The sequence below is a fragment of the Trachypithecus francoisi genome, unplaced genomic scaffold, assembly GCF_009764315.1.
Source record: "Trachypithecus francoisi isolate TF-2019V2 unplaced genomic scaffold, Tfra_2.0 Contig01440, whole genome shotgun sequence".
In the NCBI taxonomy this organism is placed as follows: domain Eukaryota; kingdom Metazoa; phylum Chordata; class Mammalia; order Primates; family Cercopithecidae; genus Trachypithecus; species Trachypithecus francoisi.
In genome coordinates, this window is record NW_022681431.1 from 21,343,307 (window position 1) to 21,359,923 (window position 16,617).

At 45.3% G+C, this 16,617-nt stretch overlaps 1 protein-coding gene and 1 non-coding gene across 2 annotated transcripts; one reads left to right on the forward strand and one right to left on the reverse strand.

The window, feature by feature from the left end:
• Window positions 1–5: 5 nt before the first annotated feature.
• Window positions 6–14,570, reverse strand: TTI2 (TELO2 interacting protein 2). Its single transcript, XM_033230708.1, has 7 exons — window positions 13,506–14,570; window positions 10,648–10,834; window positions 8,113–8,205; window positions 5,388–5,575; window positions 5,069–5,212; window positions 1,984–2,146; window positions 6–334 (listed from the first exon to the last, which is right to left on the reverse strand). The coding sequence occupies exons 1-7, from the start codon at window positions 14,150–14,152 to the stop codon at window positions 230–232; spliced, it is 1,527 nt and encodes a 508-aa protein (XP_033086599.1). The 5' UTR covers window positions 14,153–14,570; the 3' UTR covers window positions 6–229.
• Window positions 14,571–14,904: 334 nt separating this feature from the next.
• Window positions 14,905–15,012, forward strand: LOC117096081. The gene has a single exon (XR_004442340.1). It is a non-coding gene; the product is annotated as a small nucleolar RNA U13 (small nucleolar RNA).
• The last annotated feature ends 1,605 nt before the right edge of the window (window positions 15,013–16,617 follow it).

Here is a 16,617-nt window from a genome sequence, read left to right on the forward strand (position 1 = left end):
ATTCCTTGGTGTCCTTTTTTCTCCCAAACTTTATTTAGAAATGGAAGGAGTTCAATTTTTTCTTGTTCTACTTTCCCTACTCCTATGGAGGTAAAAGGAAAGAAAGAAGGAAAAAGCAGCTCTCACTTCCAAAGTTTCGTGTAAAAGTATCTTTTTTTCTTAAATAACTCCATTCATACAAATTGGGATGGGAAGAAAATCCTTTCCTCTTGGGAAAGTAATGCAAGTCTTAAGTTCCATCGTAGGGAGCGCCTTCAGAAACCTGCTGCACTTTTCTGATACAGTTCACCACCTTTCTGTCTTCACAGCTTTGGGGAATTTTGGCCAGGAGACCCTGAAACATGAAACCAAACAGGCTTTGATTTTTTTTTTCAAATCACTTTTTTCCCCTTTTGCTTGATTCTTCCTTGGTATCATATTCAAAGGAGGAAAGAATGGATGACCCTTGGGGACAGGTCACTAAACAGCATAGATATGAGTTGGTTTTTTTTTTTTGAGATGGAGTCTGGCTCTGTCGCCCAGGCTAGAGTGCAGTGGCCAGATCTCAGCTCACTGCAAGCTCCGCCTCCCGGATTTACGCCATTCTCCTGCCTCAGCCTCCGGAGTAGCTGAGACTACAGGCGCCCGCCACCTCGCCCGGCTAGTTTTTTTTTTTTTGTATTTTTTAGTAGAGACGGGGTTTCACCATATTAGCCAGGATGGTCTCGATCTCCTGACCTCGTGATCCGCCCGTCTCGGCCCCCCAAAGTGCTGGGATTACAGGCTTGAGCCACCGCGCCCGGCCCGGTATTAGTTGGTTTTTTATTATTATTTTTAAATTTATGTAGCTTTTATGTATTGAAAGTGTTACTTTAAAAACTGTATTAATGTGCTTGGAAATCTGCTGGCTCATGAAACAGCAGAATTCCAGCCAAGGCAAATTAATTTGGATCTAGGGCTTGAAAACACCCAAGATTAAAGAGCGAAGATGAAATAGTTTGAATAAACTGGTAAAATAACAATTCATACCATCTCTACATATTTTTAGGATATGAATTTCTTTTCTTTTTTCCTGCTGGGTAGATTGTCCAGTGAGTTATGGCATGAATTTCTTTTCATGCTACCTTTAGTCTTTCAACTAAAGATTTCTAAAAGGGGTAAGAAATGAGGCAGTAGTTTATTAGATACATAGAAGTACACAGCTATTATATGCTGTGGCTTTGAGAAGTTAACTTTTGTGGAACATGAAACCAAAGGAAGAATTTCCATGTAGATAAATTAAGATCAGGGGCTGGGCGCGGTGGCTTATGCCTGTAACCCCAGCACTTTGGGAGGCCGAGGCGGGCGGATTGCAAGGACAGGAGATGGAGACACCTGTCTCTACTAAAAATACAAAAAATTAGCCGGGCGCGGTGGCAGGTGCCTGTAGTCCCAGCTACTCAGGAGGCTGAGGCAGGAGAATGATGTGAACCTGGGAGGCGGAGCTTGCAGTGAGCCGAGATTGCGCCACTGCACTCCAGCCTGGGGGACAGAGCAAGACTCCGTCTCAAAAAAAAAAAAAAAAAAAAAAAGGGAAAAAACATCTACCTAAAAGATGGTTGTCCCTAAAAAACTGGAAACATCTGAAATGCTCTATTTACGATATTATTCCTGGGAGCTTATAGCCCATTATTTTGACTTTTTTTTTTTTTTAATTCAGAAGACTAGAACTGAAGTTAAATTTTACAAACTTTTGATCACAATGCTTTTGCCCATTCTGTCTTGTCCTTAGCCCCGGTGACATGTGCTGATCCTCCTGCCTTTAGTTCTAAATGGTTCTGAATAGCTTTAAAAGATGAATAAGAAAAAAGATCAAGCTCTTTTGAGGCTAGAGGGCTCATACGGATACCTAAAACCCTTCATTTCCAGACTTGGTCAGGCACACACATAGTAAATTATACTCAGTCATAGGAATTACATAAAGATAATGAGGCCCAACTGAAACCAAGTTTCAGTCTGCCTTACCTTTACCCGTCCTTGAGAGCAGCGGTCCAGGAGAATCAGGCAGTCTGTGGCCTCCTGTAGCAGGGCACTCTTAACAGACTCAGGTGTAAGGTTTGGATCCCTTGCTACATCACAAATCAGTTTCAAGAGAGCCTTCAGTAAGACCACAAGTCTGCAGGAAACTCTGGAATCAAAAAGAAAAGCTATGTTCTTACTGTAAATCTGATATTAAAATTGGAAGAGACTTCAAAGACTGTCAAGTGGAAAGCCCTCATTTCATAAATTAAGGAACTTGGGTCAAAGTTAAATGAAAAAAAACCTAAAAACAGAACCAAAGACAGCCTCTAGATTTCTTACCCTCAAGTCTCCTGTTAGCACACTGCACACACACACACACCCCCTCTGCCACACTGCTCTCTCCCTTCCAGAAGCTTGGTTCTACTGTAAGCAACAGCTCCTTCATGGGCTGAGAAGGGGAAACCAGGATCTCCCCTAATGAAGGGCCTATACTTTTATTTTTCAACTCTATTAACTGAACTATGCTTGGAGAGAGCTCTCAATCCTTTAACTTTAATGGCATCTTAGGCCTGCAAGTTGAAGACAGAGTAGGGGAAATGAGCTTGGCTTCTGGGACTTAGTGTCAAGTTGAATTTTCTGTCATTTAATTTCAGATCCTAGCTCATCAGTGAAATCTCAGCCTACTTGTAACTATTAACCTTTCTAAACTATAAACCTTTCTACTATCGCCTTGGTAAAGTTCTGGAAATGGACGATGCTAGTGACTGCACAATATTGTGACTGTACTTAATGCCACTGAACTGTACACTTTAAAATGTAAAATGTGTATGTATTTTTACTACAATAAAAAAAAAACCTTAATGAAAGGTGGAAAATAATTTAACTTACAATGTGAAAACACAATGTGAAATGTACAATAAATCGTATTTATGGACAGATGCATGACTGGGAGAAAAAAGTGTTCATCTCTTTATCTAGATACTCCTCATTTTCCTACGGTTTGGTTGCCTCTCAGCCCTCCATCTGTTATTCAACTTATAATCGGCTCTATTTTCCATTTCCCATGCTCTACCCCCTCATACCCATATTCCTTTTCTACCTCCCTGCATTTAATTCACTCTCCCTTCTTGGAATCTTAGTCTCTGCTCTTTAAAGACCTGACAATCTGATTCAACTTTATTCATCCATTGATTCATTATCTTCCAGTTCATTCATTCTTCAAATATTTGTATACCTAATACCAGGTACTGAGCATACTTTGAGAGAATATAATAGATGTGGTTGTCCGTTATCCTGGAGTTTATAATTCAGTAGGGACAAAGATAGTAAACAAGTGCAACCTAGTTACCAATATGACTAAGGGAAAGGCTGTCATGGGGGACTGTTACTCTGGATTCCTTGCACATTTATAAGGAAGTGAGAGAATATGGTCCAGAATAGATACTATATGTTGGGCCACTGGATTCTCGGCTCAATTCAACTTTCAGCTATTCAAGAGATGCTTCCGCTGACTCAACAGTTTGGATTCCAGTTCTTGACACCTACCTCAAGCCAGAGTTGGAATGATTTCCAAGCAAGTATATCCTACATTAGTATTCTTTCACTATTATATATATATATATATATATATATATATATATATAATTTTTTTTTGAGACAGAGCATCGCTCCGTCACCCAGTCTGGAGTGCAGTGGCTCCATCGCAGCTCACTACAACCTCCACCTCCTGGGTCCAAGTGATTCTACTGCTTCAGCCTCCTGAGTAGCTGGGACTACAGTTGCGTGCCACCATGCCCGGCTAATTTTTGTATTTTTAGTAGAGAAGGCATTTCACCATGTTGGCCAGGCTGGTCTTGAACTCATGACCTCAGGTGATCCACCAGCCTTGCCCTCCCAAAGTGCTGGGATTACAGGTGTTAGCCACCACACCCGGCCTCTAGATTGGTATTCTGATCACTGCTCTGCAGATGTTAAATGATGTGCTATGAAGTACTCTGCTCTCAATTAGATTTAAAGAACATTAGGATTAACAAAGTTAAGGAAATGTCTTTATTGCAACACTTCTAAATGACCTTTAATCTTCTAATATGCCTTTTAAATCTAGAGAGATGTGCACCCTCTATAGTTTTCCAATCTATTTGACCACAGAATTTTTTTTTTTCCTGTGGGGCATCAAAGAGTACCTAGATGGGGATTCTGCAAAACACCAATCTAAACCATTCTTAAGATATATAGCCGGGCACAGTGGCCCACACCTGTAATCCCAGCACTTTTAGGAGGCCGAGGTGGGTGGATCACAAAGTCAGGAGTTCAAGACCAGCCTGGCCAACATGGTGAAACATCATCTCTACTAAAAATACAAAAAAAATTAGCCAGGCATGGTGATGGGCGCCTGTAATCCCAGCTACTCGGGAGGCTGAGGCAGGAGAATCACTTGAATCCAGGAGGCAGAGGTTGCAGTGAGCTGAGATTGCGTGACTGCACTCCAGCCTGGGTGACAAAGCAAGACTCCACCTCAAAAAAAAAAAAGGCTGGGCACGGTGGCTCACTCATGTAATCCTAGCACTTTGGGAGGCCAAGGCGGGTGGATTACGAGGTCAGGAGTTCAAGACCAGCCCGGCCAACGTAGTGATACCCCATCTCTACTAAAAATACAAAAAATTAGCCGGGCCTGGCGGTGGGTGCCTGTAGTCTCAGCTACTCGGGAGGCTGAGGCAGAAGAATCGCTTGAACCCGGGAGGCAGAGGTTGCAGTGCATGGAGATCGAGCCACTGGACTCCAACCTGGGCAACATTGCTGTCTCAAAAAAAAAAGATATACTAGAGTTTTAAAGAGAAATGATTTAATAGTGTCAGAATCTGGAACTGATACCTGGTAAAAGAGTCAAATATGAGCACCTCAAGTAACTATAGTATATTTTATCTTTCCAATGCCATTTTCTCAGTTTAAAATCCTATAGGTGTGTGAAAATGGGAGGTATTCAAATACATAGTATACATTTAATACTTGGTACTGAATGTATTAAATACATCCAAGCAAGTTCTCAAGAGAAAATCAGCTGAGTTTTGCACCTTAAGGCTGCTATTACCTGGGCCAAGTATGTTGCATGAGAAGTTTTAGGGTTTCCAATATCTTCAATCTAGCTTCCTCCTCAGGTCCATCATAAACCTCCAGATAACCAATGATGACTCTCTCCAGCCGCTTCAAGTGCCGAACAGTTAGGATCCCCAACCTAAAGATGAAAGAGAAAATATGATGCCAGTGCAGTGGCTCATGCCTGTAATCCCAGCACTTTGGGAGACAGAGGTGGGAGGACTGCTTGAGGCCAGGAGCTCGAGACCAGCTCAAGCAACATAACAAGATCCTGTCTCTATAAAATAATAATAAATAAAAACCCAAGGACTCACCTCTTCACAAAAGCCGGCAGGTTTCTTGCATAGGTCCTGCGTAAGAGAAGGCGGTGCTCTGGCTCCATGTGGGTCAGGATCAGCTGCAGGACCTCATCGCAATGGGTGGTAGGTCGAGCTCCATCTCCTTTCCAGTGCAGGGTTTTCTCCAGGACGGGGAATAAATCCAGCAGACACAGGAGCACAGGCTAGGAGGAAGGAATGGAAGGACGCTGCATAGTTCATCCATTTGCATTTATAATACTCATGGACCTCTCTAGAACTCCATTAATCTACCGTCCTTAGGGTCCATACCAGAGAATTCTAAGATACTAGTAATCATATATGAAGTGCATATTACTTTACATTTTCAAACTTTTTTCCATTCTTAATCTCCATCTGACAGTCTCAAATCAATACATTCTCCTCAGAACCATTCTTTTCATAAATTTATAAAATTTATAACTTATAAAATGGGAAAAATGGCAGAGCTGGGACTTTAACCCAGATTTTAGGAATCTAAGTCTATTGTTACTATGTCACTAAGTCTAAGTGACTTAGTGATACATGATATTTACACATTTTTTGTGTGTGTGTGAGACAGAGTCTCAGTCTGTCACCCAGGCTGGAGGACAGGGTGCAATCTCGGCTCACTGCAACCTCTGCTTCTCAGGCTCAAGCGATTCTTGTGCCTCAGCCACCTAACTAGTTGGGACTCAGGTGTGCACCACCACGCCTGGCTAACTTTTCTATTTTTTAGTAGAGACAGGGGTTCGCCATGTTGTCCAGGCCGGTCTCAAACTCCTGGCCTCAAGTGATCCACCTGCCTTGGTCTCCGAAAGTGCTTGGATTACAGGTGAGAGCCATTGCACTCGGCCAGTATTTACACGTACTTTTAATAAAACTGCTCTTAAGCAGAATCTAAGATGTTCCAAATTTGGGTCAAATTTGACCACCCTACCTGCTGAAGTTGCAGGGTCTAGGCCAGGGGTATCCAGTCTTTTGGCTTCCCCGGGCCACACTGGAAGAAGAATTGTCTTAGGCCACACATAAAATACACTAACACTAATGATAGCTGATGAGCTTTAAAAAAAAAATGCAATAAAAACTTACAACATTTTAAGAAAGTTTACAAATTTGTGTTGGGCTGCATGCAAAGCCATCTTGGGACGCATGCAGGCCATGGGTTGGACAAGCTTGGTTTAGATACTTCCTTTTAACTTTCCTGGGACCTTTGGTTTTTCTCTTGGTATTTTGGTTTTTTAAAATTTCTTTTCTCTACCACCTTAAGAACCCCAGCAGTTCTGGCTGTTAACAATCTGGATTTTCAATACCCAGTATTTAAAATACTGTTTAAAAATCAAAAGAGGCTGGGCGCAGTGGCCCATGCCTGTAATCCTAGCATCTTGGGAGGCCAAGGTGGGCGGATCACTTGAGGTCAGGAGGTTTGAGACTAGCCTGGGCAACATGGAGAAACCCTGTCTCAGGTAATACAAAAATTAGCTGGGCATGGTGGCACGTGCCTGTAATCCCAGCTGCTAGGGAGGCTGAGGCAAAAGGATCACTTGAACCTGGGAGGCAGAGGTTGCAATGCACCAAGATCGCGCCACTGCACTCTGGCCTGGGTGACACAGTGAGACTCCACCTCAAAAAAAATAAATAAAATAAAATAAAAATAAAGGCAGCAGGGAGGGGAGGCGGAAAAGAGGGAAGTAAGGCATAACAAAGAAACAAGGTTGCTTCCACCTCTAATTTTGTATAACTTGTTTCTTCTGTCTTTGGAGTTTCTTTCTCCCTCCTAAGAAACTTACTTATTCATCCTTCATAAAGGTAAATATCACCTCCTTCCCAAAGCCTCCTAAAGTCACCCCAAAAACAAACCTGGTTAGTTACCTATTGCTTGATACCCACTGCACCTTTTTTTATTTTTGAGATGTAGTTTTGCTCTTGTTACCCAGGCTGGAGTGCAATGGCATGGTCTTGGCTCACTGCAACCTCCGCCTCCTGGGCTCAAGTGATTCTCCTGCCTCAGCCTCCCGAGTAGCTGGGCTACAGGCACGTGCCACCACGCCCAGCTAATTTTTTGTATTTTTAGTAGAGGCAAGGTTTCACTGTATTAGCCAGCATGGTCTTGAACTCCTGACCTTGTGATCCGCCCGCCTCAGCCTCCCAAAGTCCTGGGATTACAGGCGTGAGCCACCGTGCCAGGCTTTTTTTTTTTTAATTTGAGATGGAATCTCGCTCCGTCACCCAGGCTGGAGTACAGTGACGTGACCTCAGCTCACTGCAACCTCTGCCACCCAGGTTCAAACAATTCTTGTGCCTCAGCCTCCCAAGTAGTAGGGACTACAAGTGCACGACATCATGCCCAAGTGATTTTTTTGTATTTTTAGTAGAGATGGGATTTTGGCATGTTGGCCAGGCTGGTCTTGAACTCCTGACCTCAGGTGATCTGCCTCCCTCAGTCTCCCAAAGTGCTGGGATTACAGGCATGAGCCACCACCCCCGGCCCAAACTAATATACAATTGACTCAGATAAAGAAAAACCACTGGCTTATCTGTGGAGACTCAGGAATGTGGAGGCCTGCTTGGTGCTGAGATATTTTTAACTTGGTAACAGCTTTTAGTTATCATCCTCACTTTCCAAGGCAGGAAAATGTCTCTCAATTATTACTACTCACACAATGCAACCTTCTACTCAAATTCAGAGAATCCAGACACAGTTATGAAGAAATCATAGTATTACCTGAATGAGGTGGTGCTCTGGCGTGTACAGGTGGTTGAAAACGGCATGGTACAGGACCTGGGCTCTGTTATACTGGAGTAAATCAGCAGCTGGCTGAAACCAGACAAATTATCAAATTAAAAGAATAGTTTCCCAAGATTGGCAAATGTTGACCATCTTCGAAATTGGATTATGGGTATGAAGCATGAAGAACATGCCATCCCAAAATATGCCACATTGGTATCATGATGGTTTTGAGTTGAAAATATTGGAGAAATTGTAGATTCAGAAAGGGTGAGCTGACTTGTCTCTTTCTGCAAGTTGCAACTGATAGAGGATTCCTCTGGGTGGGGTATGCTTTCCATACCAAGGTAAGAAAATAGCCCTTACAGAGACTTGGAATTGAAGACTGCAATGGACCTACATAAACTGAACAAAGTAACCTTTATCTTCCACCTATCCATCCGCCACCACCCCCAACCCTGTATCTCCTAGTGACTACCCTAGAGCCAAGCATGGTGACTCACACCTGTAATCCCAGCACTTTGGAAGGCCAAGGTGAGAGGCTCACTTAAGGCCAAGTTTGAGACCAGCCTGGGCAACGGAGCAAGACTCTATCTACCAAAAAAAAATTTAAAAATTAGTTGGCCTGGTGGTGCATGCCTGTAGTCCCAGCTACTTGAGAGGCTGAGGTGGGAGGACTGCTTGAGTCCAGGGGGTTGAGGCTGCAATGAGCCATGATTGTGCCACTGCACTGTAGCCTAGGTAACAGCAAGACTCTGTCTAAGAAAAGAAAGGAAAGAAAGGAAAGGAAGGAAAGGAAGGAAAAGGAGGAAAGGACGGAAAGGAAGGAAAGGAAGGAAAGGAAGGAAAATTTACTGCTCCTAGCCAGATTTTCTTTGTCCTGTCATATTTTTCTGACAGGACAAAGAAAATCTGGCTAGGGGTAGTTTAAAAAAAAAGATGAAAATTTTATCATTCTTTGTCTAAAAAGTATAAAAGCATATTGCTTTGGCCACTTCTTCAGACTCCTCTCTCTTGTGAAGATCCCCATGTACACGTAAACTAATAAAATGTGTATGGTTTCCTCTTGTTAATCTGCCTGTTGTCAAATTCGGTTTTCGATCCAGGAAAAGAGCCCACTAAGAGATTAAAAGGGGGCTGAGGCTGGGCATGGTGGCTCACGCCTGTAATCAATCCCAGCACTTTAGGAGGCTGAGGTTGGTGGATCGCTTGAGGCCAGGAGTTCAAGACCAGCCTGGCCAACATGGCGAGACCCTACCTCTACAAAAAAAAAAAAAAAAATTTTAGCTGGGCATGGTGGCGTGTGCCTATAATCCCAGCTACTCCAGAGGCTGACGTGCAAGAATTGTTTGAACCCGGGAGGCGGAGGTTGCAGTGAGCTGAGATCACACCACTGCACTCCAGCCTGGGCAACAGAGCAAGACTCTGCCTCAAACTTAAAAAAAAAAAGCAGGGCGGCAGAGTTGGAGGTGATCTCTGGCTCTCTCCTACAGGTACATGGAGATTAATTACACCACTCTCTCCACTTCCATGTATATTTTAAAAGCTCCATACTACAAAGTTTTTTTAAAAAAATTTTTCCTTGAGTAATAGCTTCCACATTTGGGTATAGTTCCTTTCAGGTTCTGATTTTGTTTTGTTTTCCTACTTGAAAGTCAACTGTAGGCTGGGCGTGATGGCTCATCTCTGTAATCCCAGCACTTTGGGAGGCCAAGACAGGCAGATCACCTGAGGTCACGAGTTCGGGACCCACCTGGCAAATATGGTGAAACCCTGTCTCCACTAAAAATACAAAAATTAGCTGGGTTTGGTGGCCACTACTAGGGAACCCCAGCTACTAGGGAGGAGTCCCAGCTACTAGGGAGGCTGAGGCAAGAGAATCACTTGAACCCGGGAGGCGGATGCTGCAGTGAGCCAAGATCGCACTCCAGCCTAGGTGACAGAGCGATAATGTCTCAAAAAAAAAGAAAACAGAGGAAGTAGTCCAGTGCAGTGGCTCACGCCTGTAATCCAGCACTTTGGGAGGCTGAGGTGGGTGGATCACGAGGTCAGGAGTTGAAGACCAGCCTGGCCAAGATGGTGAAACCCTGTCTCCACTAAAAATACAAAAATTAGCTGGGCATGGTGGCACGCGCCTGTAATCCCAGTTACTCAGGAGGCTGAGGCGGAGAATTGCTTAAACCTAAAAGATGGAGGTTGCAGTGAGCCGAGATCGCACCACTGCACTCAAGCCTGGGTGATAGAGTGAGATTCCGTCTCAAACAAAAAAAAAAAAGTCAACTGTTCACCAGTTCTCAAGATCTGGTTATTCGGTCTGATGATGACCCATGCCTTCCTGTTTCTTCTATAATTATCATTTTAGTTATTACATTACCTATAGGATACAACTTCTACCAGGTTGATAGAGGAAAAATATAAGGAAAAAATACAAATAGGTAAAGCTGAATGACTTAGCATGACTAGAAATGAAGAACAGCCAGGAATGACTCAGTCTGTCCCATCAACATGGATGACAAGGTAGAGGTTGCTTACCACATTAAGCACAATGTGATGGAGACAGTGTACACCCAGGATTTTGTTCTCAGTCTGATAATCATCTGAAATGAGCAGTGATGCAGGAAGTACCCTTTCCAGATGCTGGCTCAGCCAGGGCCGAGTGACCTGTTGCAGAGTCCATGAGAAAACATGTTTGATGGCAGGGTTATTCTTCCAGGATTCTCTAAATGGATACATAAAATTACATTAAGTGATACGGTGACAAGTAGCAAAAAAAAAACTACTTCAAGCTAAACAGAGTATTTTCATGTCTTTGCAAAAAAAAAAAAAATACATCGCACATAAGATAACTCTTGATTCTACATCATACATTTTAAGATTTGGATTAAAATAACTTCCACAACTTACACCAAATACTTAATCACCCAGGTTTTTGGGTCTAAAACCTATCCAATGAGAAGGAGCCAATTATAACCAGAGCTACATAAAGGACTTATGGTGATGGATGGTGAAGGTATGTTGAGAAGGGAGGGAGGAGTAAAGGAAATGTATTAGTATTATTACACTAAGGAAACAAATGAATCAATACTTGAACACCTGTTAATAGCTAATAGAGTGTACACACGACTTAACTAATCCTCAAAATAATTACAGTGTAATAGGTATATTATATTTATTTATTCTGAAATAGAGTCTCATTCTATTGCCCACACTGGAGTGCAGTGGCACCATCTAGGTTCACTGCAACCTCCACCTCCCAGCCTCAAGTGATTCTCCTGCCTCAGCCTCCCGAGTAGGTGGGATTACACACTTGCACCATTATACCCGGATAACTTTTATATTTGTAGTAGAGATGGGGTTTCCCCATGTTGCCCAGCCTGGTCCCAAATTTCTGGTCTCAAGTGATCTGCCAGCCTTGGCCTCCCAAAGTATTGGGATTACAGGTGTCAGCCACCACACCCGGCCAAGTATATTATCTTTATATTAGAAACAAATGGATTCAGAAAACTGTCTAATCTGGTCCTACTCAGAGCAACAAATAGAAGCACAAAACTCAAAATCAAGCCTTTTAAGTCAATGTTCCTGGTAAAATGACAGTTACAGATACTTTTTCTCTCACCACTCCAGTGCTAACAAAGTAGCAAGTGGAAACTCATTGAAAGAACTTTAGCTAATAGCAATCTAAAGGTGCTCTTCACTTTTTTTTTTTTTTTTTTGACTCTGCTGCCCAGGCTGGAGTGCAGTAGCGCGATCTCAGCCCACTGCAATCTCCGCCTCCCGGGATCACGCCATTGTCCTGCCCCAGCCTCCCCAGTAGCCGGAATTACAGGCGCCTGCCACCACGCCCCGCTAATTTTTTGTATTTTTTTAGTAGAGACGGGGTTTTACCGTGTTAGCCAGGATAGTCTCGATCTCCTGACCTCACGATCCGCCCGCCTCGGCCTCCTAAAGTGCTGGGATTACAGGCATGAGTCACGGCACCCGGCCGCTTTTCACTCTTTATCCTAAACATGGCTTCCTTAGCTGACAGTCATCCTTATCTAACAACTGGTAATGACATTCAAGATCCCCAAGTCTAAATTCAAACCGTAAGTTTAAATTTTCTCCAAATCCCCCAACCAAATTCCAGTAATTTGCAATTTTTTTTTTTTTTTTTTTTTTTGAGACGTAGTCTTGCTCTGTTGCCCAGATTGGAGGGCAGTGGCCCGATCTCAGCTCACTGCAATCTCTGCCTCCCGGGTTCAAACGATTCTCCTGCCTCAGCCTCCCGAGTAGTTTGGATTACAGGCGTCCACCACCATGCCCAGCTGATTTTTGTATTTTTAGTAGAGATGGGGTTTCACCATGTTGGCCAGATTGGTCTCGAACTCCTGACCTGAAGTGATCCACCCGCCTCAGCTCTCCAAAGTGCTGGGATTACAGGAGTGAGCCACCTCGTCCGGCCACATTTTGTAATTATTATTATTATTTTTTTTTTTTTTTTTTTTTTGAGACGGAGTCTTGCTCTGCCACCCAGGCTGGAGTGCAGTGGCCAGATCTCAGCTCACTGCAAGCTCCGCCTCCCGGGTTTACGCCATTCTCCTGCCTCAGCCTCCCGAGTAGCTGGGACTACAGGCGCCCGCCTCGTCGCCCGGCTAGTTTTTTGTATTTTTAAGTAGAGACAGGGTTTCACCGTATTAGCCAGGATGGTCTCGATCTCCTGACCTCGTGATCCGCCCGTCTCGGCCTCCCAAAGTGCTGGGATTACAGGCTTGAGCCACCGCGCCCGGCCCACATTTTGTAATTATTAACTCCAAGTAAGTGGCACAGAATTTCCAATTTTCCTAGGCAGTCGTCCTAAGGGCTGGAAAGAGCACTGGACAACTGAGCCTGAACACCTCAGTTATGACCTCCAATTTGCCACTATCCGGTTATGTCATTTATGTCAAATCACGTTTCTGGGCCTTAAGAGATCTGTGGTTACAGCACCCTTATTTTACTGATGAAGAAACTGAGCTTCCTTTGAGGTCTAACACTCTAAAAAAATTAGGTAGGGCAGGTGCAGTGGCTCACACCTGTAATCCCAGCATTTTGGGAGCCCGAGGCGCGTGGATCACTTGAGGTCAAGAGTTCGAGACCAGCCCGCCCAACATGGTGAAACCCCGTCTCTACTAAAAATACAAAAAATTAGCCGGGCGTGGTGGCAGGCACCTATAATCCCAGCTACTCCAGAGGCTGAGACACAAGAATCGCTTGAACCCAGGAGGCGGAGGTTGCAGTGAGCCGAGATTGCAACATTGCACTCCACCCTGGGCAACAAGAGTGAAACTCTGTCTCAAAAATAAATAAATAATAAAAAATAAAAATAAAAAACTGTGAGGCTCAAGTCGGTGGCAAAGGGCAGGAGTACTCACTTATTCAAGTCGGGTTTGAGAAGCCCTAATATCACCGAAAGACTCCCTTTCTCATCTTCATTTTCTCCACGTAAGAATCCTGCCACAGAACTGCATTCAGTAGCTTGAAGCAGTAGGGTGAGCACCTCCCTAGCAACTTCCCGAGATCTCGGAGTCTTCCATGGTTGCTCCAAGCTGTGTGTGATGGCAAAAATATAAACCGGTCCTGCCAAGTGATGCAAGCCCGACTGCCATGCAGGGCCGACCGCGGAATTCTTAGCAGTCTCAACTTTCCCCAACAGCTTAAGAAACAGTAACCCAACTTTGGCTGCTTTCTCGGCCACTTCAGAGTGCCCATCACCTCCACCTTCCTCCTCTTTGCGGGGGGCTGCATACTTCTCCAGGGCTTTTGCCACCTGCCCCAGTGTTTCCGGCATTCCGCGGAGCTGTGCACCACTCCCCTCAAATAACCTATGACATTCGGTGGCTTCTATTAGATCACCGAGGTCTTTAAGAGCTACATCTTTTACGTTGCCTCGTCGTGCCTCCGGGAGGGTAAGACAGTGTAAAATCTTGGAGAAGGCCTGTCCAAGGGCAGAGGGAGACAACTCCCCGGACAAAGAAGACTCTTCCCGCGACGGGGCTTCCAGGACGTTGTCAAGCTCCATTCCTGACTGCAACACCAGAAGCCTGGTCTCTCCCACAGGACGAGGATGGAGGCGGGGAGGGATCCGCTGAAGAGGGAAGGAGCGATCACTCAACGAGAACTAAAGTCAAATAAAATAAAACGGAGACGTCTTGGAGGAGGGGGCGAGTCTGAAAGGGATAAGAATAAAGAGAAAGGAAGAGACACAAGAAAGGAAAGGGGACTCTCGGGGAGTAAAAGAGTCTTATACTTGTAACGGTGACGTCAAAAAAACTACCGTTGCTTTCTGAAGACTAAAAAGAAAAAAAAAACCTTAAAAGTTTAAAGAAATAAACTTCTGAGCCATATCACCAACGCAACCACCGCCAGGTACTTGCAACCGCTCGCGCCCGTCGGTGTATAGCAGGATCCGGACCTAGCTCATATTGCTGCCGCAAAGCACAAGGCTAGCTTCCGCCAGTACTGCAGTACTGCCGCAACACCTTATTTCACGACGTATGGTCGTAAAGCAATAAAGATCCATGCGCGAGAACAAGACTGAGCCGTGGAACGATGGAGAATAAATTTGCATATATAATAATCCGCTCACTAATTTTGTTTCTGCTTTCCTTTGCTAAGGTAGAAACAAAAGAATAATCACAGAATCTCCGTGTGGCTTTGAAAACATCCAGGATTTTATACATGAAGACTGGATATGTGGCATTACGGTAGTCACCCTATCTCTAAAATTAGTGGCACATACTTGGAGCTCCTTAATGGCCCCTACACTAAACGATCCTTTTGTAGTTCATGAGCATGATGATTGGGTGTGTCACACATTTGTGTGAGGTGTGCCACCATATTCAATCCTTGTTACGACATCGGCACATTCCCCGTCTGACCTGAACTCCAAGGATCAATTTAACGCTGTTGTTTATGATTTTGGTAGTTGTAATAGTAGGTGGTTTATGTTTAATGGTCTTGTTGCTGCTGGATACTCTCAATTCTGTGGTTATAAGATAGCTATACGAGTGTTCTTTTGTTGTCCAACTGTGAGGTGTGTATTTGTTTCGTTGTGAGTCGAAATCTCGCTCTGTCGCCAGGCTGGAGTGCAGTGGCGCGAGTTCGGCTCACTGTAACTTCCGCCTCCCGGGTTCAAGAGATTCTCCTACCTCAGCCTCCCGAGTAACTGGGACTATAGGCGCGCGCCACCATGCCCAGCTAGTTTTTGTATTTTTAGTAGGGACGGGGGTTTCCCCCATGTTGGCTAGGATGGTCTCGATCTCTCGACCCGTCATCCGCCGGCCTTGGCCTCTCAAAGTGCTGGGATTACAGGCGTGAGCCACCGCGCCTGGCCTGTGCAGTGTGTTTTAATGGCTTACAATTTTTTAGGTTTGGGGGATACCTGCGCAGGTTTGTTACCTGGATATATTGTGTGATGCTGGGATTTGGAGTGCAGCTTGGCCCGTTTTCAATGCCCCCTCTAGACCTCAGTGTTGTTGCCACTTTTATGTCCACGTGTTCCCAATGTTTAGCTCCCACTTTAGGAGTGAGAACATGCGGTATTTGGTTTTCTGTTCAATGCAATACTTTAGCTGGTTTCTGGAGCTAGCCTTCTAAAGCCTATATGCACAAGCGTTTGAAAATTCAAATTCTAGCGTCAAGGTAGAAGGCCCCAGCTGGCATTTGGGGCAGCCCCGAGGGAGGCGGGTCGTCGGGTTGGAGAATCCGGCTTGGGCCCGCCCCGCGGATGTCGGCGCCGGGTGCGCAGGGACAGCAGAGTGCAGTCTTGGACATGCGCCGCAGGCGGCGCCCGGAACTGGCCAGGGGAGCCGGAGGCTGCGGGCTCTGGCCCCGGCGGGTGTAGGAACCAGCCGTGTGTGGTTGGGTTTTGAGAAGGCGCGAGAAGGGTCGCGCCTGTGCGACCGCCCTGTGTTAAGTCCCCCACGCCGCGTCGGCATATCTTGTTCCCTCTTCCTGCACCTTTCTGGAGGGTGGAATTGCGCCCGATTGGCCTTCAGTTCCCGAGGGGCTGGTCACATTTAGGAACTTGTGACTCTCATAGCTTCCACGGTTTCGCAGGAGCCGGAGGAGGCAAACTTCATTTGTGGCACTGCACAGGTGGGAGCTTCGGCCCGTGGGAGGGGTGGCGCGAGAGAGATGTGTCGGCCCCTGCTCGGAGAGGGACTCCTTTAAGGCGTCAGCCGCGCATCCAGGGGCCCAGGAGTCAAGAGAAAGCTTTTCGGGGTCTTCTGACCTGGGGTAGGCTGAGGGGCGTGTGTGCGTGCGCAGGGGCGTGGGAGGGGTGATGTGTCGGGTGTCCTTTGTTCTCGCCAGGAGGTGGTCATGGGGCAGAGGGACATACAGTACTTTCCTCCCACCTTGAGGAGGGCACCAGCTTCTTGGTGCACTACTTGCAATTGTCCCATCTGCGGTGTCTTGCTGTCTGCTCGCCTGCCCTTCTTTCCATTTTGCTGTGTGGCCTAGGGCAAAAGTTTGGTAAACTCT